The 23,082-nt window shown below is 36.0% G+C and overlaps 3 protein-coding genes across 5 annotated transcripts; all 3 read left to right on the top strand.

The window, feature by feature from the left end:
- The first annotated feature begins 977 nt into the window (after positions 1–977).
- Positions 978–3,922, top strand: LOC125475528 (la protein 1-like). Its single transcript, XM_048580348.1, has 10 exons — positions 978–1,163; positions 1,277–1,355; positions 1,474–1,623; positions 1,735–1,877; positions 2,015–2,163; positions 2,460–2,558; positions 2,640–3,027; positions 3,195–3,342; positions 3,462–3,543; positions 3,645–3,922. Exons 1-10 carry the CDS (start codon positions 1,113–1,115, stop codon positions 3,733–3,735), a joined length of 1,380 nt encoding a protein of 459 aa, XP_048436305.1. The 5' UTR covers positions 978–1,112; the 3' UTR covers positions 3,736–3,922.
- Positions 3,923–8,866: 4,944 nt separating this feature from the next.
- Positions 8,867–11,743, top strand: LOC125475527 (transcription factor MYB3R-1-like). Of its 2 annotated transcripts, none has more exons than XM_048580347.1 (9): positions 8,867–9,039; positions 9,510–9,688; positions 10,030–10,084; positions 10,297–10,354; positions 10,488–10,582; positions 10,720–10,823; positions 10,917–11,045; positions 11,156–11,265; positions 11,387–11,442. In XM_048580347.1, the coding sequence occupies exons 2-8, from the start codon at positions 9,615–9,617 to the stop codon at positions 11,259–11,261; spliced, it is 621 nt and encodes a 206-aa protein (XP_048436304.1). In that variant the 5' UTR covers positions 8,867–9,039; positions 9,510–9,614; the 3' UTR covers positions 11,262–11,265; positions 11,387–11,442. The 2 variants fall into 2 exon arrangements, with proteins under 2 accessions (XP_048436304.1, XP_048436303.1); XM_048580346.1 differs by having other exon boundaries at positions 8,872–9,039; positions 11,151–11,265; positions 11,387–11,743.
- A 4,455-nt stretch (positions 11,744–16,198) lies between these two features.
- Positions 16,199–22,594, top strand: LOC125475526 (transcription factor MYB3R-1-like). Of its 2 annotated transcripts, none has more exons than XM_048580345.1 (12): positions 16,199–16,405; positions 17,254–17,464; positions 17,907–17,961; positions 18,256–18,313; positions 18,530–18,624; positions 18,764–18,867; positions 18,977–19,105; positions 19,256–20,969; positions 21,169–21,494; positions 21,617–21,731; positions 21,825–22,061; positions 22,175–22,594. In XM_048580345.1, exons 2-12 carry the CDS (start codon positions 17,388–17,390, stop codon positions 22,304–22,306), a joined length of 3,042 nt encoding a protein of 1,013 aa, XP_048436302.1. In that variant the 5' UTR covers positions 16,199–16,405; positions 17,254–17,387; the 3' UTR covers positions 22,307–22,594. The 2 variants fall into 2 exon arrangements, with proteins under 2 accessions (XP_048436302.1, XP_048436301.1); XM_048580344.1 differs by having other exon boundaries at positions 19,256–20,996.
- The last annotated feature ends 488 nt before the right edge of the window (positions 22,595–23,082 follow it).

The raw sequence follows: 23,082 nt of genomic DNA, 5'->3' as shown, positions 1-23,082 counted from the left end.
GTCGTGTTTGTGTGTAGCTGGATTTATGCGAATCTTATTCGGATGTTCTTAATTGTTTCCCTGTTTCTGGGATTATCTGTAAACATTTGGTCCGTACCGCTCTATCGCGAATTTAGTACCGATTGATTCAATGTTTGAGGAGCATTTATATTCAAATTGTTAGATCCCTTTGGATTGATTTGGAATTTACGATGGTGATGATAAACTCTTGATTTCGTTTGTAGAAATGTTTTGGTTAAATAAACGCAAGGCATAAGCTTTAGGGGGACTAACTGTGGAGCTAAACCGAGACTTTTAACACCATTGACAAACAACAGATTCAATTTTAGGGGTAGAGATTCTTGTGTTGGAAGATGAATTCGTTTTCGACTCGGTTTTGGTCTGATTAGGTGAATAAGAAAAAGACAAGTGCTTAAAATGTTGAACCATATACAAATGTGGACTCTGGCAAAAGGAAGGTTGCTCTGTTCTTGCTGCGTGAACTCAAACGTATTTATAGAGAGATGAATTTTGTCACAACTATCTGGCGGTGCAGCATTCAAATACATGCATCATTTAAACTCTTCACTGTCATAGACCAAAGCGAAAGATTATATTAATTTCGAGATTATTTTAAGGTAAAAGGCCAGAAAAAAAGGAAGATTTTAACGTAATACGCCAAAAAAAAAAGGAAGATTTTAACGTGGGAGAGATTAATGCGAGGAAATGCTGAACATTTAGCACGGTGTGTGTCACCTCACGTGAGTACGTGTGATCTTCAAGCATTTGATCCGAACAGAATCCAAAGCTAAACTGCAGTACAGCAGGGGATTTGATGCCCGCCTCTCTCTCCAGCCTTTGACCCTGGTGGGTCCCAACTCTCCTATATGCTTACGTGGCAGAAAACTGGAGCATCTCGGAGCAGAGAACTGGACGACAAACAAGCCATTAAGTAAAGCCCACTTAAAAACTACTTAAGCCGAAAAACAAACTGAAGAAGCCCAAAGGACGCTGAAAATATCCCCCTCCAAAACCCTAGAAGCCCTCTCTCTCTCCTCTGTTCCCTCTCGCTGTTCGGAAGCGAAACAACAGTTTCACACAGTCACTCTCTCTCTTTCTCTCTCCTCCTAACAATGGCGACGCCTTCTTTGGACGAAGAAACCTCGAAGAAAGTGATCCGCCAGGTTCGGTGTTCAAACGCTCCCAAATTTTGATCGATTTTGTTCGAGTTTATCAAATTTCAGATTTTTTTTTTTTTTTAATTTTTCCCAGAAAAACTCGATTTTGTAATTTTCAGGTCGAGTTTTACTTCAGCGACAGCAATCTTCCGAGGGACGATTTTCTCAGTAAAACGATTAGTGAAGGCGAAGACGGACGTATCCTTACTTTATCAAATTTCTGGGTTTTTCAAGTCTAATTAATTTAATTTGTAGTGTAATTTTTTTTAGGGTTTGGATTTCTGGGTTTTGAGTTGACCTTGAATTTGACCGTTAGTGGTTAGCTTGGCTCTGATATGCTCGTTTAGTCGGATGAGAAATCATCTCAGTTTGGGGGACGTGAAGCCGGACAGTGTCCCCGAAGCTACCATAAAGGCCGTTGCCGAAACGCTTCGACTATCTGCCACTCTAAAACTTTCGGAAGACGGTGAGCTCCCTGTTCGTAATCACTAGAATGCAACTACAAATGCAATGCTGCTTTATATTAACAAAATTGGTTTCTGGGCGAAGACGAATAAATTGTGTTTATGTGTTTTAGGGACAAAGGTTGGTAGGGCTAATGAAATGCTGAAGCCGGAGGAGGTGATAGAGCAGGTTGACATAAGAACGGTAGCTGCTTCACCGTTTGCGTTTGATGTGAAGCTTGAAGATGTCGAAACTTTTTTTAGGCAATTTGCCAAGGTATTGGTTGCTGCACCATCATTAAGTGGCATTGAATTACTCTTGCTTGCTATCTTTTCGTATTTCAGTATTTTGTAAAAAGATTTGTGCTTTCTATTAATGTTGCATTTGTAAGAATTTGTTCTCAATTGTTTCAGGTTAACAGCGTGAGGCTGCCTCGCCATGTTGCCGACAAAAAGCTACTCTGTGGCACTGCTTTGGTTGAGTTTTCAACTGAGGAAGAAGCCAATAAGATTTTGGAGCAACCTTTGGAATGTGCAGGTGTTAAGTTAGAACTGAAGCCGAAGTAAGTTTCACTTCTTGCATACCTTTGTCATACAGAAAATCTGTTTTTTTTTTTTTTTTTTTCCAATTTTGTTTAATTAGGTTATGACAATACAGAAAGGCATTGGCAGGTAATTGAAATAAAACAAATCTGGTTCTTTTATAATGTAATTTTCTCCTCTGTCATCTTGTTTTCGTTTCATACGAAATGCAGCTTAACAAATATATTTTTTTGTATTTGTTATGATTCTGTAATTTTTGTTCTTACGAGTCCCTGTTTGTATATCTGCATGTTCTAATAGAGTATGTGTGATTCAGGAGGGATTTTGATGCCGATAGAGAAAGAGAGGTAAAGGAATATGAGGCTCGACCTGTTACAAGTACAAAGGGCAAGAATAACCCGAAAGCTGAAGCTGAGTAAGTGGATACACTTATTTGATTTCCATATTTTTCTTCTTTGGGTGTTTAACCTGATTAACTTCTCTTATGATGTTACAGCTACCCTAAAGGCTTGATTGTTGCATTCACGTTAAAGAGCTTGTCCGGCAAAGGTCCTGCAGTGGTTAGTGGTGCGCCTGACAATGCTAATGGTAGTACAAATGGTACTAGTGAAGAAACAGAAAATAAGGTGTCAGAAGATGTTAAAGCAGCTAATGAAGATGTAGAAGTTTCTGGAGAGGATGCTAAAGATAAGGAAAATTCTGCTGAGAAAAATAGTTTGGATGACATGAAGGAAACTGGAGATGGGGAAAAGTCTTCAGAAGGTTCCATTCCAAAGGGTGGAGAGAAGGAAGAAAGATTGAATGCTGCCGCATACAAAGATAACATGGATGTCGTTTTGCGTGAGGATTTGAAGGCTGTCTTTGAAAAGTTTGGCACCGTAAAGGTATCACAATTATTCTCATTACTTTATGGCTTGGATTTCTCTATGCAGTGCGTTATTAATTACGGTACTCTTTAATAATTTGTAGGTAGATTCTTTGCGTTCATCATGGTTGAGTGTATTCTGATGATTTGTTCTGACATTTTCATACCCGTTTCTGTCATGTGAAGTACATTGATTTCAAGATCGGAGAAGAATCAGGATACATTCGGTTTGAAGAACCTGAAGCAGCTCAGAAAGCACGTGCAGCTGCAGTCTTTACCGAGCAAGGAGGTCTGGCTGTGAAGAATTTCATCGCTACTTTGGAACCAGTCAGTGGTAAGCAGCAACTTTCACCTTTACTTCATTTGTAGTGGTTATATCCTGGAGCTTGATGCGTCATGAATACTAGTTTCCTCCTCTTGTATTGAATGTTGTTCTGCTTGCCAATCTTTCAGGTGAGGCGGAAAAGGAGTACTGGAGCCTTTTTCGTGGCAACCAAGAAAAATTCCGCGATAGTAAGAACCACCGCGGAGGAAGGTTAGTTTTAAATTCTACACACGCTCTATCAGCGCCCTAGTTTTCTCCCCGGATCATGAGTTCCCATTTCTTATTTTTCGATTTGTGTTTGTGCTTACCAGGGGAGGCAAGCACCATCGAGGTGGGTGGAAAGGCCGCTCAAGAGACAATGATAAATCCAGTGGTCGCCCCAATAAAGTCCGCAAATTTTGATCTACACGAGAGCCATCCCCTCGATCATGTTTTTGGATCAATTTTGTGCAATACGTTTTCGATAGAGGCTGGTCTCTCTTAGCTATAAAAAAGCTTGGTAATTTTTGCTTCGTTTCGAACAGTAATATTGTTCTAGTACTTGTCCGTGTAACATGAATAATATAATTTTATAGTTTATTTTCCTCAACCTTTCTTGATTTCTCCATAAACTAATTAATTACCTATATTTGAAGAACTGGCTAGTTTTATGGATGGCCTTGAAATTCTCAGAAAATCTTATTGGTGAATCTGGTGAATTATTAAAAAAAATGGTAAATTACAAAAAACTACCTCAATTATTGGGTCACTAACAGTTTCATACCTCGTTTTAAAAAGTTTCAATGTCATACTGTATCTTTCGAATTTGTTGCAATGTCATACCTTCCGTCAGTTGATTGTCAATTTCTTTATTAAATGTTGACGTGGTATAAGATGGGGTCTATTTTTTTATTAAAAAATTATTAAAAATAATTAAAAATATTAATTAAATATTTAAAATATATATATTTAAAATAAAAAATAAAAATAAAAAAAACCCAACCCCCTGCAACCCAGAAGGAGGAAAAAAAAAAAAAAACAAAACAAAACAAAAACCAGAGCCCAACCCGCAACCCATCCTCCACCTCCTTCGTGCACCCATCTTTCCCATCTTCCTCCCCCTTCCACCTGAGCCCAACCCGCAAGCCAGGTAAAGAGGAGAAGAAAAAAAAAAAACCAACCCCCTGCAACTCAGGAAGAAGAAGAAGATTATTCTTTTTTTTTAGTTTTTAATAGAAAGTGTGCCACGTCACACGCCATGTCAGAATTTAATAGAGGAATTGACAAACAACTGACGGAAGGTATGACATTGAAACAAATTTGAAAGATACAGTATGACATTGAAACTTTTTAAATACGAGATATGAAATTGTTAATAACCCAATAGTTGAGGTAGTTTTTTGTAATTTACCCTAAAAAAAATTAGGGCCTGTTGGGCATCACTTAGAGTATCAAACTGCCCTAAAAGATTTTTGAGTTTTGTTTTCAACCTTCCCCATGTTACAATTTAGGGGCTTTTAGATCCAGGTCCAAAAACATAGATGGTTTTTAGGAGTGAGTCCAATTACCTAATTATATATATTTATTTTTTTAATGCTCATTTTATATTTTCTAAAAATATTAAAAATCAATTAAAATCTTCTAATATTATGAATTTTCAACCCCAAAAAATATAATTAATATCTTATAACAAAAAAAATAATATATTGACATAAATCTATCTGCAAATCATTCTACCCTAACTCAAGTAACCAATATATAAATGTATATCATACCTATAAGTAAGATATGAAACTTAACTAAAAGGTAGAAAAAACATAATATATCTACAAGCAAGACACATGAATCTTACTTGATTATAAAAAAGAATCTGTAATATAGGTAGATAAATATAATTAACCTGTGATATAGGTTGATTATAAAAATAAAATATAAAATCTGTAAATGGGATTTAAAACAGGATAAAGAACAAGAAAGAACAAAAATAAATAAATAATCAAAGAGATAATTAGGAAGAAATTTGATTCTTATGAGAAATCTTATCATTTAAGAGATAATTATTGATAATAAAATAATAAGATTTAAGGAATTGGACTTATTTTAATAAATTGGACTATTCCTACTATTGGCTCAAAAAATTGGACCTATATCAAGTTTCCCCTACAATTTATATGCATTCATATCAAATTTTGGGTTCATAAGAAATATTCAAGCCAAATTAAAAGTTCTTCCAGGATTACAAGGGTATTAAGGGCTATTTTAGTATTATTGTGCTTTAAAAAAAAAAACTATTTATATTATGAGAAAAAATAGTTGTAAAATAAAGTTGTTAAGTGTAAGATCCCAAATCGCCCAGGGAGTGATCCTTATATGTATATTCTCATCCCTACCTAGCACGAGGCCTTTTGGGAGCTCACTGGCTTCGGGTTCTGTGGGAACTCCGAAGTGAAGCGAGAAGGGGGCTAGAGCAATCCCATGATGGGTGACCCACTGGGGAGTTGCTCGTGAGTTCCCAAAAACAAAACCGTGAGGGAATGGTAAGCCCAAAGTGGACAATATCGTGTTACGCTAATGGAGTCGGGCCCGGGAAGTGATCCGCCCCGGGCCGTGATGTGACATTAAGTATTTGGTAAACATTTTTTGTAATAGTGCATTTAATAAATAAATAAAAAAACAGTGTCTGAGTGTTTAATAAACTTTTAAATAAATTGCTTTGAATATGTTAAATAACTAAAAATAATATAGTATTTAATATGATATAATAATTTTCAAAGACAAAGACAATAATGTATTGGCAAAGATTGTAATTTTGTAAAACATGTGGGGGTGTACATGTCATTTGAAAAGTTCATGCTTTGAAAAAAAAAAACAATAATGATATTCTTACCACAAATTTATACCACATTTCTTTACCATCTAAGATGACAAATGAGTTGGACAGCCACATCATCTAAATTAATTAGCATTTAATCAAAATGTTAATTAATAATTAATAAAAAGATTGTTAATTAAATGATGATTGTGGTATACGAGAAGTCTCATTCTTCCACCTAAGATTATTTAAGTATTTTAATTAATAAAAAGATTGAAATTAAATGATGTAGCTTGTCCAACTCATCTGCCACCTAAAATGGTAAAGAAATGTGATATAAAATTGTGGTGAGAATAGCATTACTAAAAAAAAAAAAAGCATTTTTTTAGAAGCATGGTAGATTATGCTTCTATTTTTTTTTTATGCTTTCCTAGTTTCATTGACAGCAGTTTTTTTTTTTTAAAAAAAAAAAATTTGTTTTACCAAATATATTTAATGTTGCAGATTTTTTTAATAAGCTAGTGTTTTTTTTTTTTTTTTAAAGCACCACAATCCCAAACCAACCTTAAGTTAATGAATCATACAATGAAGTTTTGAAAGAGAGTAATTGAGCATAAACTGAGGCAAAAGACATGAGTCTCAGAAAATCAATTCAAATTCATGTTAGGATGTTCGAATATGAAGAGAATCTATTTCTTTCTGTAATTTAAATGAATTTAATGCATATTATTAAATCGTATGTCAAACAAATTCCCACCTAATTCTTTCACTGTCCCCTTGTTCTCTCTAATACTCACTTTAATATCGAAATCTTTTTGTTCTCCTATAAGCATGGATTAAAACAAAGTTAATGGAGTCGCTATTGACAGTACAAAAACATTATTTTCATGGTACATTCTTTCTTTCTTATGTCATCGAATAATTTTTTAAATACTAATAACAGCTCATATTATTTTATACAAATTTAAGCATATGCAATGACATCAAATAAAAAAATCTCATAGTAAACCAGGTGTTTTTTTAGTACAAGTATTATTCTGCAATATTTTATGGATAATGTTAGAGAGATTAAATTTGTAAATACAAGTTTTGGAAACTAAGAGACATAGAAGTTGATGATTGATTTATTACTTAAACGTTGATAGACGTGCTTATTCCTATTGGTGACACATCATTTAGTTTGCAAATTTAGTCTCCCCAACATTACCCATAATTTATAGGGGTATGATATCAACACACTTTTTATGAATTGATGACGATCAAATGACATAAATTAACAAGGAGTGTGTAAGAAATAAATAGGAGTGTGTTGATAGCACACTCCCAATTTATAAAGTCCGGCATCCATTCATACATTTAAACTTGGGTAAATTACATTTTACCCCCTCAGGTTTGAGGTCGATTTCAATTCCTTACAAAATCTTTAAAATATTTCACTTTCATACCTCACGTAATATTTTATTTCAATATAATACACCCGTTACATTTTCCAGCTGATGTGGCTGCCAAATTTATGCTGATGTGGCTGCCACGTGGCAATTATTTTTTTATTTTTTATACATTAAAAATATTATAATATTAACCCTATTTATAAAAAATTAAAAAAAAAAAAAAAACCCGAACCCAGATCCCCTTCCTCTCACCTCTCTACAACTCCCATTTACAAAATTCACCGCTCAGCCAGCGGTTCATCCCTATTGAAGCACTTACATACCTAATCCTACCCACCAACCAACCCATTTACAAAATCCCCACTTTGAAACCCTAATAACCTAACCCCCAAACTAGTAAAGAGTCCTGCCCAGGCCGTCGAAAAAGTCAGAGTTGACGGAGAGGCTCCGAAGGTGGGTAGCAGTGGCGGTGGAGCCGGAGGAAGCAGTGGGCTTGGGGGTCGAGGAGAAAGGGTTGGGTGGTTGGCCCCTCGAGGAGTCATCGGACTCAAGAAACATGGCAGGAGGTTGGGGGAGGCGAGGTAGGAGAGGTCAAGGTTGGAAGGGTCGAAGAAAAGGAGGTCGTTGAAGTTGGGTAATTGAGTGATTAAGGAAAACATGGGGTTGATTAACTTGAAATTCAAGAACATTAAGAATTTGTTAAGGAGGGTAATTGGGAGTGTAGGGCCTCGTAATGTGACGCCGTGTCTTGTAAAACACCGTGCAAGTTGCTTTGTCCATGGCGTAATGATTCGGCGTCCATTTTCCACCCTCCAAGATCTCAAACACTAGATCTTAAAAACCACACCCGCATCTCAAATTCCACATTTTACAGAGGAGAGAAAGAGAGAGAGAGGTCGAGGTGGGACTCACGCTAATGGGTGCTCGGGTGGAAGGGATGGATGGACAGGAAGGAAGAGATGGGTAGGGGTGGGATGTGGGGTTGCGGGGAAGGATTTCTGGGTTTGGGTTTTTCTAGTTTTTGCTTTTTTACTTATTTATTATTTATTATTTTTAATTTATTTTTAAATAGGGTTAATATTATAATATTTTTAATGCATAAAAAATTATTTTAGCACAATATATGACAGCCACGTCAGCTTTTAACGGATCAATGAATGAAAAATGTAACGGATATATTAAATTGAAATAAAATAGTACATGAGGTGTTAAAGTAAAATGTTTTAAGGATGTTGTAAGGAATTAAAATCGATCCCAAATCTAAGAGGGTAAATTTAAACTTGGTCGACCTTTATCTGCACCGTTGGTTCTATCAAACCTGTTCGACCTTTAAACTCCACCGTCCGTTCTATCCCCCCTTCACGTTTGAATACGGACCTGTCTCTCTCTCTGCACTGTTCTGCAGATCTCTTTTCAAATCTTCCATTTCTTCGTTTCGATCTTCAAATTTGCTCTGTTGCAATCACTTCGTGGACTCTCCGTCTCCGTGAAATCTCTGTTCTTCGCTCTTCCAAGCTCATTTGGGTCAGTGCTTTAGGGTTTCCATTTCACTAAATTTGAAATCTTCTTTTTTTGATTGAATTGCTTAATTGAGGCTTTCCCGGTTCAGAAATTTAAGCTTTGTGTGTGTGTGTGTGTAATGGGTTTGTTTGAATGTAATTGCTTGATAATTTCTAAGTATGGGAGTACTTAATCTCCTGGGTTTTGATCAAATTTTTTTTATTGATTTTCAGTTAAATTTGAGTTTGATACAATCAATTTACAAATTTAATCAATCCCCTTTTCCAGTTTGAAATCGAGGACTCATTTTTTGAAGTTGTAGTGGATAGAATTTGGTGAATGTTTTGTTTTTGTGTGCCAACTTTGATTAAGTTTGGAATTAACTTGCCTGAATCAAACCACAATTGAGTTTGGATTAACTATTATTCATTTCTTAATATGATTTCGTCGTTGATTTTGTGCTTAATGTCTCGTAATTTCTTGTGTTTTTGCAGTTTGCAGGTCTTGTGTGCAACAAGGTTGGTCCTACCATTGCTTAGGGTGATTATAATGCTTAGAAGTCCAAGTACTGGAGAGTGTCGTGGTGTAGGAATCCGGTTATGCAGCTTGACTTGAATTCTACTCCTTCGGAGGAGCTCTGTGACAGTATTCAGAATGTTCAAGTTATTCATGGGTAATTCTATTGAAAATTTGCTTCATTCAACAGCTTAATAATAGTGATTAGGATCGTGGTTATTGCTGTCAGCTTACTCGGTCGTCTCCAAGTAAATGAAACAAGGATAATGTACAACAGGGATCTGTTCAGTGCTTTTGCAAAACTGTTAACTGAAGTGCATATTTTCATTGGTTCTTAGCACCTTTTCTTAGCAGTTGGCCCTTGTTGATTCAATATCTTCCATGTTTCAGAATCTCTCTCTCATCTTTCCTTCTGTTTTAGTATGGTAAAATTCTCATAAACTGAGAATTAGTGTAAGGACTCAATTTTTGTCTAATATTTACACAACTCTTTTGTAGGAGGACTAGTGGGCCTATAAGGCGTTCTACGAAAGGACAGTGGACACCTGAAGAGGTAAATTATCTTTTAATAGAACATGCTATCAAACAAGGTGCTTGAGTTTATGGTTTGGTGCATATAACACCTGATGTGAAAAGTTGCTGTTGAATTCACTGCAATTTTGTTTTAATACATTTTCTTAGTTATATGCATATTTCTTGTTCGTTCTTTATTCCTCTTTCTTTATGGAATATGTGGTGCGCATAATCTATTCATTGTGTATTCAGGATGAGATCTTGCGGAGGGCAGTTGAGCGTTTTAAAGGAAAGAATTGGAAAAAAATTGGTATTATTCTATTACTGATGTGTCCATCTTTATTAGCATGTCATGAGACTAATCATGTTTATCTCAGTCAATGCTACTTTTTTATCTTTATACTTTCAGCACATTGTTTAATTGCATACTTGGGCATTTGTAGCCGAGTGTTTCAATGGTCGGACTGATACGCAATGCCTACATAGATGGCAGAAAGTCTTGAATCCAAAAATGGTCAAAGGTCCATGGTCTAAAGAGGTATCGCACTACTTGCATCTTGTTTTTGTGTTCATTCCCTCACCTCATTTTGTTTTTTTTGAGAGTTTCTGTCGGTTCAACACATTTTTCTTTTATATGAAATGTTTCCTTCTATTTGTCTCTCCACAATTGATTAGGAGGATGATATTATTATTGAGTGGGTGGAAAAATATGGCCCAAAAGATTGGTGCAGTATTGCGCAGCATCTACCAGGACGTATTGGTAAGCAGTGTCGGGAAAGGTATGATAACAGGTTCTTTTGTGGATGACTATATTAGTACAATCCTGATCTAGGATTTCTTTCTTTTTCTTACCGTGTTTGAACTACTTTTAGGTGGCATAATCATCTTAATCCTGCCATAAAGAAAGACGCATGGACACAGGCCGAGGAGTTTGCTCTGATTCGTGCTCATCAAATTTACGGGAACCAATGGGCAGAGATAACGAAGTTCTTGCCTGGAAGGTATGCCGATATTTTGCATTGCTACTACTGGTGTGCCAGGGCTTTCTTCCTTTTACTCTCGTGCACCTGCAACAGTTTTGATATATCTATGCTCATGGTGAACAGGACAGACAATGCCATAAAAAACCACTGGAACAATTCTCTGAAGAAGAAGTTGGATTCTGTGAAGATGAAGTACCATCCATACTTGAAGTTGGGGCAAGGAATGCCTCGTGATTTGGTATGCTCCGTTTTTTTTTCGTAATTTTTTTAGTGTAGGGTTTTCAATCAGTTCATTAAGCAGTTTGTTTTCTTATCATTGTAACGGAATCAGCTGATCATCTTGGGAGTGTTTTTTGAAGGTGAAGAGTCACGCTCTCAACTTTTGTGTCCTGCCGGAGAAGAAGGATACAGAAAATGTAAAATCTTCCTCTAGTGCCAAAAAGCTTCTCAAGTCCGACATCTTAATTGTTGAAGGGGTGCAGATAAACAGGCTGTGAGAAGGTTGTCCTAGTTCTTGTTTTTGAGCTTCACGAGACCGATGATAATTCCGGTGGTCGGCGGAATTTGGAGCTTCGCAACAGTTATCGAGTCATCGGCACGAACCTGTTTTGGGATAAAAAATTTGTGCAATACTCTAGAGATTATAGCAGGGATTATTAGCACAATTGCTTTTTGATAGTCTCTCTTAGCTATAAAATAAGCTTGTTATTTGTTTATTTGTTTTTTTATTTTTTTTATTTTTTTGCTTCGTTTTAAATAGTAATATAACATCTAAATTACATATTAATAAAATTTTGTGTCAAGCAAAAACTATGAAATTACCATTACACCTTTTCACACATAACGGAAAGAAAATATTAGAGAAAAAAAATATGGGCATAAAAGTAATTTTCCATGAACTAGTTTTTGCATTTATTAAAATTTTCTCATCCACATATAACCGTAGATTTATTCTTCCACTTCTCACTTTTCCTTTTTTAATTTTAATTCCAATTTCTTTTCTTAAATTGTCATATATTACAGTAATTCATTAATATAATTCAAGTTTTATTATCCTTTCCTTTTTTTTTTTTTTTTTTTTACCAATATTTGAAGATGTGGCTAGTTTTATGGATGGAGTTAATCTATAAAAAAAAAAAAAAATCATGAAAGTGAGTGGTAAATTATTCAAACTATTAGGAATTTGGTAATTTTGATGCCTTGTTACTCAATCTGGTGATTGCCGACACCAATTTGGTAGGTGGTGACTTTTTAAAATGATCATTTAATAATGTACATTTGCAATCAAACGTACATTTGCAATATATTTCCTCCTACTAATATCTTCACCAAAATAACTACTCCTACTTTAAACGAACGATCTGTTTTTTATTGGCGGGATTTGGACTCCCAAAATTCCCTCCCAAACTTAGATTCTTCCTCCGGCTCATTGGTCAAGGTAAGTTACCTACTAATGAGCAAAAAATCAAAAGAAACTCAACTGTAGATTCCTTTTGCAACCTTTGTTCTTGGCCTTTGGAGACCATCACGCATATTATAAGGGAATGTTGTAGAGCTGAATATATTTGAGATATTCTACGGATTCCTTCTCAAATGCGCAATACTTTTAATTTGGACTTGAAAGCCTGGTTGATGGCTAACGTGACGTCCAAGATAATGTGGTCTGATAAGATAGCATGAAATTGTTTATTAGTCTTTGCTTGCTGGTATATCTGGAAATGGAGGACTCATCAGATTTTTTATGTGGATTTCTCCCTCCCTAGTGATCCTAAAAAGGTTATTATTGGAGCTGCATTTGAATGGATTGATTTCCTTCTAGAAATTGATAAACCACATTCTCGGATGCATGTTATGTTGAAGTGGGTGCCTCCTATTTTTGGCTGGCACAAGTTGAATGTGGATGGCTCTGATAAAATGGTTTCGAGTAACATCAATGTTGGAGGAATTCTCTGTGACCACAATGGTGTTTGCTTGGGAGGTTTTTTTTATTAATCTAGGGCAAGGGCAGATTATAAAGCTGAAGTTTGGGGTTTGTATTTCGAACTTCAGCTTGCTATTGAAAAAAGGCATATCAAAGTTATTCATCGAGATGGACTCTTCCTTTGCTACATTACTATTGAACCAGGCGGTGCAAGATACCTTTCACCCCCTTGATATCCTTTTGAAGAGATGCAGGGATTTGATAAGAAGAATTGAGCATGTGAGCTAAAGCATATTTTCAGGGAAGTGAACAATGTTGCAGATCAGCTAGCCAAATGGAGCTACAATTTGGACCTTGGGTTGTATTATTTTCATTTTCCTTCCCAATGGCTTATGCAACATCTAAAGGATGATTTGGTAGGCGCCCTTATGGACTGCTCTATTGTTATTAATGCTACGTAATAGTTCGTCTCAGGTGTCTTCATCCCTCTATTCACAAAAAAAAAAAAAAAAAAAAGAAGGAAGAAACGATCATTTCAAGGTCATAATTGATTTATTCCCTCACATATATTGTTGTCCACTAAGAATTGTTGCTAAAAACACTCTAAAAATAATATCGTGTACTCTTTCAAATGCAAATTTCAAAAATGTTTCTCTAGTCAATCCTTTTATATGCAATTTATGAGTTTCAACCAATGTTTAAAATATTGATAACGTTTGAAATATAGATATGCAAATTTATGTAAATATCAATTGACATATCGATATTGGTTGCCTTCGATAGAAATTTTTGAGGTCTGCTAAAAATGTGAAAATTAAAATGAAACCATAGAGAATGGCAGATGGTAATTTGTTGATGTTCAACTGATATGTCTGGATCAACGAAACCTGTTGATTTTAGAAATTTAAGAGTTCCTCCGATACGGGCTTCACCCTCAATTTCCATATCTTTCTCTGATTTTCCGATGTTTCAATAGAAATTTCAAACACTGATTTCAGCTAGGGTTGGGCATTTAAAAAAAGAGTAAATTGTAGCAATGGTCTCTTAACTTTAACTCAATTAGAGTAATGACCTCTCAACTAAAAATTCATTACTATTGGTTCTTCAACTCATCAAAATGTGCAGCTAAGGTCCCTCAACTAAAAATCCATTACCATTGGTCCCTCAACTTTAATCCAACTGGAGAAATAATCCCTCAACTTTGACCCAATTGGAGCAATGGTCCTTCAACTTTAACCCAATTGTAGTAATGGTCATTCCAACATAACTCATTTTGACAAAATTCTGACGAAGTTGACGAAAAGGACCATAGCTACACGTTTTGATGAGTTGGAGGGACCAATGGAATTGATTTTTAGTTGAGGGACCATTGCTTCAATTTGATTAAAGTTGATGGACCATTGCTACAATTTATTCTTAAAAAAAAAAAAGAAAAAAAACCAATTAAACCGCCTGAATTGCACCAGCAGCTTGGTTTTTGGTTTTTATTTTTTAATTTTCAGTGGTTAAACCGAACCGCACTGACCTTAATTGGTTTGGTAATCGGTTCCCCAAATTTTTATGGTACAGTTAACCGAACCAACGCATATATTAAATTTTATTTTTAATCATAATTAATACGTATAGTAATACGAATGGTTAGTTATTTACGAGTTACCATGTTTCCACCACATGAAAACTAAACCTGATTAATTTGAGTCCCTTTGGAGAAGAGCAGAGGGACCATTTGGAGAAACCAGCTTTGTTGCTTTGGTGCTCTCCTTGGGCTGCTTCATTTGTGCTTTCCTTTGACCAGTCACTCATATTGGTGCTACATTATGTAGCTTTTGAGAGATAAATTTGTTATGTATTTATGTCTTCACACAAACTGAGAATCGATCCAAACCAACCCATCATTATCGGTTAATTGACTTGATTGGCTTTAGACCCAGCTTGATCTGTTTTGGTTTACAATTTCGGTCTAACCAAGTTGGTTGGTTTGGTTTCGATTTTGGCCTAAAACCGACCCAAACCAACCCACGCCTACCCCTAGTTTCAGCTCATAAATATTAAGTTTGTTATTATTTATATAAATTAAACTTTTGATAATATTTTTATTTATCTATACAATATGAACAAAAAGTCTCAAATCTCATAAAAGTTGGTGAACCGAAGGACAATAGTTAGGGCTAGTTTGGTATTGTTGTGTTTTTAAAAAACACTGCTTTTGTTGTGCTGTGAGAATAAACAGCTATAAAATAAATATGTTGAGTGTTTGGTAAACTTTTTTTTTTTTTGTTAAGTGCTTTTAATAAAAGAAGTAGAGCTCGTTTGGATGTGCTTTTAAAATGACTGAAAGTGTTTTTGGTGAAAATATTTTTGAAAACAATACTTAGTAAAAATGTTAGTAAATCTTGGAAAAGCACTTAAGGTGCTTCCTGGGAGAAGCAGATAACTGATGCTTTTTGTAGAAAGCACTTAAAGTACTATTGGAACCCAAAAATATTTTCTCTAAAAGCGCTTTCAGTCATTTTAAAAGCACATCCAAACGAGCGCATAATGTTTGAGTATTTGGTAAACTTTTATATAAATTGTTTTGAATATGTTAAATGACTAAAACATATATGGTATTTAATGTTATATAATAATTGTCAAAGACAATAATGTAGGGATAAAAATTGTATTTTGTAAAACATGTGAGGGTATATTTACCATTTGAAAATTTCATTAAATGAGCATTGATTATATGCTTTGAAATAATTTTTTATTTATTTTTAAAGCATGATAGACCATGCTTTTGCTTTTATATGTTTTTCTATTTTCATTAATAGTAGTTTTTTTAAAAAGTATTTTTTTTATTTACCAAACATATTTAATATTCCAAATTTTTTAATAAACTGTATTTTTTGAAAACACCACAATTCCAAATCAACCCTTAGTGGATTGAGATATGCTCTTACTTTTCCATTAGTGAAAAAACGGCACCATAATTACAAAATCATTTCGTTTTTATTGAAATTAAAATTTCAAAAATCCAAACACAAAAGAAAAAGAAAAAAATTAAAAGTAAAAAGGGAGGAGAAAATTGGTAGTGCACAGTAGTCACCACCCTACTTAATAAGCAAAAATATGGCCGTTGAAATTTAAAAAAAAAAAAATAGAGGTAAAGCCGGTCTTGGGAGGGGTCGGCATCAACTCCTACGTGGCAAAATCTGTACCGTTCGCCGCCACAAACCTGTACCGTTCGTCCCTTCAAACTCGAGGTTTTAAAACTTCCAGAGTCCGCCTCTTTATGTTTGAATAGAGCTCCGGACCGTTTCACTCTCTCTCCCTCTCTCAACTCCGCACTGTGTGTGAGCAGATCGTTTTTCAAATTCTTCCTTTCTTCGATTCGATCGTCAAATGTGCTCTGTTGCGATCGTCGTCGACTTTCTCTCTCAGTGGAATCTCTGCTCTTCGCTCTTCCAAGCTCAGTTCGGTAAGTGATTTAGGGTTTTCCTTTGACTAGAGTTGAATGTTCTGTTTCGTATTGATCCCAATATTTTTTTTATTGAATCCAGTGATTGAGGCTTTTCTGTCTCAGATTTGAAGTTCTCTGCGAGTTGGGATTGATTGAATTTTGAATCTTTTTGATAGTTTGTTAGTGTGTGGAGGATCATCTGCTGGGTTTTGATAGAAATTTTCGTTGATTTTTAGTTAATTTGATTTAGATGCAATCGATTTACAAATTTACTCCACCCCATTATTCAGTTTGAAATCGAGGACTCGTTGAAGTTGTAGTGGATAGAATTTGGTGAATTTTGTGTGCCAACTTTGATTTTATCTTCGAATTACTAAGCTTTTGCTGAATCAAATCACAATTGAGGTTAGATTATCAATACTTAATTTGTAGTTTGTTAGTTCTCCATATTGGGTTTCATTTCTTGATGAGTTTCTATCATCGATTTTGAGCTGAATGTCTCTTAATTTGTAGTTTGTTAGTTCTCCCCAATATTACCATGCTTTTTTCTTTTTTTCTTTTTGTACATACATATAAGTGATACGTTTAAATGCTTGTAGCTGGATTTATGCGAGTCTTATTCTGATGCGGTAATTACCATATCAAATTATTCTCATTTGTTTCCCCGTTTCTGATGGGTTCATCTGTATACATTTGGTCCGTACCGATCTATCCCGAATTTAATACCAATTAATTCATTGAATAAGAGCGAGTATTTATATGCCAATTTTCAGACCTCTTCAAATCGATTTGGGAATTTGAAATTGTTAGGTTATACTCTTGATCTCATTTGTGGAATGTCTCATAACTTTCTTGTGTTTATGCAGTTTATGGGTCTTCTGTGCAACAAGGTCGGCCCCACCATTGCTTAGGGTGATTATCATGATTTGGAGTCCAAATACTAGAGAGAGTCGTCGAGTAGGAATCGGGTTATGCAGCTTGACTTGTGTGTTGTTTAACTATGGAAGGTGAAAGAACAAATTCTACTCCTTCAGAAGTGCTCGGTGACAACAATCAGAAAGTTCGAGCTCTCCATGGGTAATTCTGTTGAAGACTATTCATTGTTTTGTTGATGTCATTTCCAGTTCTCCATATATCTTTGACAATCTCCTTCATTTAAAATTAATTTCCTTCATGTTTATTCCTGTCAACCTACTTGATCGTTTTCAGTGAAATGAAAGAAGGATAATGCACTACAAGGATGTGTTCAGTGATTTCTGAAAACTTTTAAACTAAAGTGCTTATGTTCACTGATCATTAAGACATTATCTTACCAATTACAAGGGTGTCGTGTGTGAGTGCGTGTGTGCATTGTTTGATCTTATATGTTATAGGACTCTCTCCTCTCTCTCTCTCTCTCTCTCTCTCTCTCTCTCTCTCTCTCATTTTTTCTTTCGGTTTAGTATGGTAAAATTCTCCTTGACTGCGAGTAAGTTATACAACTCAATTTTTTTCTGATATCTAAGCAACTCTTTTGTAGGAGGACTAGTGGACCTACGAGGCGTTCTACGAAGGGACAATGGACACCCGAAGAGGTAATTTTTCTTTTTAAATTAGACCCCTTAAAAAAGATGCATAATGTTATGGCTTGGTGCATATTAACAGCTGATGTGAAAAGTAGCCGTTGTACCTTGGAAGTCGAAATTTTTACAAAGAAAATTCAAAATTATTTAAGCTGCTTTATTTGATTCATAATGGATATTTCAAATCTCAAATTACTGTGTATTGTTTAATACATTGTCCTAGCTATATGCCTATTACTCATTCATTCTTTATCCCTCTTCCTTTATGGAATATGTGCCAGACAATAATTTATTCTGTCTATGCAGGATGAGATTTTGCGGAGGGCGGTTCAGCGTTTTAAAGGAAAGAATTGGAAAAAAATAGGTATTATTGTTATACATCCCTGTTAGCATGTCATGAGACTAAAGATAGTTTTTACTAAACTTTAGCCTTGTTATCTCTCTCTCTCTCTCTCTCTCTCTCTTGCTCTCTTTCTCCCCCAGTAATTGAATTGAACAAACATTTTTATCTCAGTTGATGCTACTTTTTAATTTATCTATTTACTGTACATTTTTTAATTGGAATCTTGGCTATTATTAGCGGAGTGTTTCAAGGATCGGACTGATGTGCAATGCCTACATAGATGGCAGAAAGTCTTGAATCCCGAACTGGTCAAAGGTCCGTGGTCTAAAGAGGTATCGCATCTCACTACTTGCATCTTATTTTTGTGTTTGTTTCTTCGCCTCATTTGTTTTTTGAGATTTTTTGTCGGATCAACTCATATTTCTCTTTTTTACATGCAATGTTTCCTTACTGTTCTGCAAAATTGATTAGGAGGATGAAGTTATTATTGAGTTGGTGAAAAAATATGGTCCAAAAAAGTGGTCCACTATTGCACAGCATTTACCTGGACGTATTGGTAAGCAGTGTCGGGAAAGGTATGATAACCGAATTTCTTGTGGATGATTTCATTGATACAATCCTGTTACTCTTCAATCCTGATCTAGTATTTGTTTCTTTTTCTTACCATGTTGGAACTACTTTTAGGTGGCATAATCATCTTAATCCTGGCATAAATAAAGAGGCATGGACACAGGAAGAGGAGTTGGCTCTGATTCGTGCTCATCAAATGTATGGGAACAAATGGGCAGAGCTAACGAAGTTCTTGCCTGGAAGGTATGCCCATATGTTATCTAGAGGCAAAGAGTCTCTGTTATTTCTGTATACATTTAAAAAATGAATGTCTTCCATTGCTACTACTGTATGTCCTGTTAGTCTGGTGCACTGGCAATAATTGTGATATATCTGTGCTTGCATGGTCAACAGGACCGACAATGCTATAAAAAATCACTGGAACAGTTCTGTGAAGAAGAAGTTGGATTCATACTTGAAATCCGGTTTACTTACACAGTTTCAAGGAATGCCTCATGTTGGAAATCAAAGCCAACACTTGATGTCATCTTCTTCAAGGATGCAGAGCAGTGGAGATGATAGTGGTGCCAAAGGTGCAGAAGCCGAAGAAATTTCGGAATGCAGTCAAGATTCAACTGTTGCTGGTCACTATCTCTCTGCACAAATGGCCAATGTGGTACCACATCCTATAGAGGAATTTCGGAATAATGAAGTATCCCATTTAGCAAATGACCCAAGCTTCAGTCCAGTGTCTTGTTCAGAACCATATTACCCATCTATAGGAGATGCCAATGTTTCCATCCCAGAAATACCTCCTGAATTGGTTTGCTCCAAATTCCTGGAACAGAATTTCTCACATGATGCTGGAACTTCGATGAGTGGGGATTTCCAGTTAAATTTGGATGAGTTACCTAACATTTCTTCACTAGAATGTGGCCAGGAATCATTAAGGATGCCTGGAGGGGTGGAGGCTCCGTTTCAAACTTCTACTTCCATGGGTAACATGGCCGTGGGTTCGGTTAAATCGGAGCACATGTTGATATCTGACGATGAATGCTGCAGGGTATTATTTTCAATGAATGGTGGGTGTTTTCCCTCTAGAGATTTTACAAATAATTCAAACATGGTTGATTTGGGTGCTTGCACAGATTCAGTACTTCTACAACCATCAAACCTCCAAATATCTGACACTGGCAGAACTTCAGCTTCACAATTATATCATCATCTGAATTCTGGTGTAATTGGAACTTCTTGCTCTCAAGTAGTTTCTGCTCATGAAACTCCACTGATATATGCTGGAGAACCTACTCATTTATTCATAGTTCAAGATCAAGAGTTTGTGACAAGTTCAAATGATGGATTTATCTATACTAACGAGTCTGCCAGTTCTCCCTGCAAATCCGATCTGGTTAGTGATTCTTCAAAATTAGTCCCTGTAAATACATTTTCTTCGGGATTGGACATGCAAACTTGTCCTGTGGATGTGAGTTCAAATGAGCAGACAGAACAGCAGGATGCTGGCGCTCTTTGTTATGAACCTCCTCGCTTTCCAAGCTTGGATATTCCATTTTTTAGTTGTGATCTTATACAATCTGGTAATGACATGCAGCAAGAATATAGTCCCCTCGGCATTCGTCAGCTGATGATGTCTTCTATGAATTGCCTCACTCCATATAGGTTATGGGATTCACCCTCTCGTGAGGGTAGCCCTGATGCCTTGCTAAAAAGTGCTGCTAAAACTTTTACAGGCACGCCATCTATTTTGAAGAAACGACACCGAGATTTGTTGTCTCCACTGTCGCCATTGTCCGATAGAAGATTTGATAAAAGGGTTGGGACTGACGTGACCTCCTGCTTGGCCAGAGATTTTTCACGTCTAGATGTTATGTTTGAAGATACAGAGAACAAAGAAGATTCACTTTCTCCATCATCTGATCAGAAAAGGAATTCTGATGCCTCTGTTGAAGATAAAGAGAACAAGGGTACCTGTGAAAACAAAGTAGAAAAAGGGATTGACAGCACTGCAATGTCAGATGATGGAACCGCACAGAAAGATGTTGATGACGGTCAATCCCAGGAAAAGCGAAAGCAGTTCCAACAAACTTCTGATGTTGATGCTGAGAGTAAGGTTGATCTCGTCCCAACTACACAAAGTGTGAGTTTCTTGTGAATTTATTTTGCTGGCTTTATATCCTGTGCATCTTCTGAAGGATAAATATTGTACCGGCCAATCACCTAATATTGGTTTTACTGGCCAATCACTTAATATTGGTGGAATTTATATTGCATTTGTTTGTAGTATTAAATTCTCTTATTGCACTTTTCAGGCACAACCCTCTGGAGTTCTTGTTGAACGTAACACAAATGATCTGCTACTGAATTCTCCTGATGTAGTTGGTTGTAAAGCTGAAAAACCCTTCGGCTCAACTGCTAGAACTCCTAAAAGTCTCTTACGTAAAAGCTTTGAAGCCACCAACCCAGGAGTTCCTTCTAAATCTTTCTCTGCAAGACAATGCCCATCTGTTAAAACCCCCACTATATGCGTAAAGAAGCATGAAAGTCTTGCAGATAAACACTTACAATCTGATTCTTCGTCAGTTCCCCCAGAGACATCTGGTGATAATGCTGGCAATGATGTCAGCATTGAAAGCATGTAAGATTTTGTCATTGTCATTGTTTCCGGCATGTTCGGCATGTAAGATTTCTTGTAGTTCTGGAATACTCTCAATACCTGATCCTGATGGGTTTCATTGGTGATGGTGTTTGTTTTTCTAGGTTCGGTGGTACTCCTTTTAAGAGAAGTATCGAATCTCCTTCCGCATGGAAATCTCCTTGGTTCATCAACTCCTTCGTCCCCGGCCCTAGTGTTGATACTGAAATTACAATTGAGGTGACCACAATTTCTGGAAGATGATTATCTTCTCAAATTACGTGGTCGAGGGTCTGTTATTAATATAATGCAATGCGATTTTCCTCTCTCCAGGATATGGGGTTTTTCATGAGCCCAGGGGATAGAAGCTATGATGCCATTGGGCTGATGAAACAGATAAGTGAGCAGAGTGCTGCTGCCTATGCCAATGCCCAGGAGGTTTTGGGAAATGAAACTCCTGAAAGTTTATTCCGGGAAAGACAGAAAGACCGAGATATTGCAGGCCTCGAGAACAAGCATGGGCTACCTAATCAGCCAGGGAGTAGTTCTCTTTCGGCTCCTAATGTTTTGGTAGGATCCGTTTTATGTTTCGTGTAGGCTTTTCAATTATTTTCGGCTCCCAAGGGTTTGTTTTCGTATCATTGTAACGAAATGAGCTGATCATGTTGGGAACACTTTCGTAGCTGGAGCGTCGCACCCTCGACTTCAGCGAATGCGGGACGCCCGGGAAGAAGGGAACAGAAAATGTAAAGTCTGCCTCTAATGCCAAAAGCTTGTCAAGTCCGACCTCTTATTTGTTGAAGGGTTGCAGATAAGTAGCCTCCTGTAAGAAGGTTGCGCTAGTTCTTTTGTTTGGGTCCTTTTGTTATCCATATATGTATGTAGTTCAGTCTCTCTTTTTTTTTATATTTAATTTTTTTTCTTTTTAATTTTTTGTTACAACGTCTGGATCCAGTTAACTAATTGGTTCAAAAAAAGAAATTTGTTCATGAGCTAGTCAATGTGTCTTTGTATTCGTGTTTTTTTATTACCTACTGGGAATTTAAGTTTTGTTCCACTAAGGATTACATTCCACTTAACGAAAAATAAAAATTACTTTCTACCATTGGTGAAATTTGAAGACTGTTTGGAAGAACTTACATGGAACGTATTCATTGTCACAAGGCATTCTTTATTCAATAATACATTGCTTAGTGCAAGTTTTTTCCACATGATAGTATATTATTGAATCGAGACAACACGTGACGGTGAACTCGTTTCATATAAGTTGCTGTTATTTGTGAGTGATTATCTGGATAGAAAGTGATGTGTTATATTAGTAGAAGCGTTTTTATTATAAGGGCGTTGAAACTTTTAATGGAAAACCAAAAACTTTTTTATGAAACATCTGAGACTTATTCTTGAGAAAACCATTCTATGATCCAGAAGCAGTTAAAAGTGCTTTTAATCGTCAGAAATCGCTTTAGCCTTCCAAAAGCAATTATAAATACAGTTGGTTTTCAGTAGACTAACAAGCAGCCCAGCTTTACAAACAATTTTTACCGTTTAATTTCTTAAAATCAATATTTGAACCAGTCTTCAGCATTCATTT

This window comes from the organism of the source record quoted next, unplaced genomic scaffold (genome assembly GCF_019419815.1).
Source record: "Pyrus x bretschneideri cultivar Hongxiangsu unplaced genomic scaffold, Pyrus_bretschneideri_v1 Contig15, whole genome shotgun sequence".
In the NCBI taxonomy this organism is placed as follows: Eukaryota; Viridiplantae; Streptophyta; class Magnoliopsida; order Rosales; family Rosaceae; genus Pyrus; species Pyrus x bretschneideri.
Note: the sequence above shows the minus strand (reverse complement) of the source record. Positions and strands in the feature narration are given on the sequence as shown.

Bases quoted from the DNA above. Each gene is read 5' to 3' on its own strand.
- LOC125475527 (XM_048580346.1), top strand. From the start codon at position 9,615: ATGCAGCTTGACTTGAATTCTACTCCTTCGGAGGAGCTCTGTGACAGT. The intron at 10,355-10,487 runs GTATTATTCTAT...GGGCATTTGTAG, and splicing joins AAAGAATTGGAAAAAAATTG to CCGAGTGTTTCAATGGTCGG. The intron at 10,824-10,916 runs GTATGATAACAG...AACTACTTTTAG, and splicing joins GGTAAGCAGTGTCGGGAAAG to GTGGCATAATCATCTTAATC.
- LOC125475528 (XM_048580348.1), top strand. From the start codon at position 1,113: ATGGCGACGCCTTCTTTGGACGAAGAAACCTCGAAGAAAGTGATCCGC. The intron at 1,624-1,734 runs GTGAGCTCCCTG...TATGTGTTTTAG, and splicing joins TCTAAAACTTTCGGAAGACG to GGACAAAGGTTGGTAGGGCT. The intron at 2,559-2,639 runs GTAAGTGGATAC...ATGATGTTACAG, and splicing joins AACCCGAAAGCTGAAGCTGA to CTACCCTAAAGGCTTGATTG.
- LOC125475526 (XM_048580344.1), top strand. From the start codon at position 17,388: ATGGAAGGTGAAAGAACAAATTCTACTCCTTCAGAAGTGCTCGGTGAC. The intron at 17,465-17,906 runs GTAATTCTGTTG...ACTCTTTTGTAG, and splicing joins AAAGTTCGAGCTCTCCATGG to GAGGACTAGTGGACCTACGA. The intron at 22,062-22,174 runs GTAGGATCCGTT...ACACTTTCGTAG, and splicing joins TTTCGGCTCCTAATGTTTTG to CTGGAGCGTCGCACCCTCGA.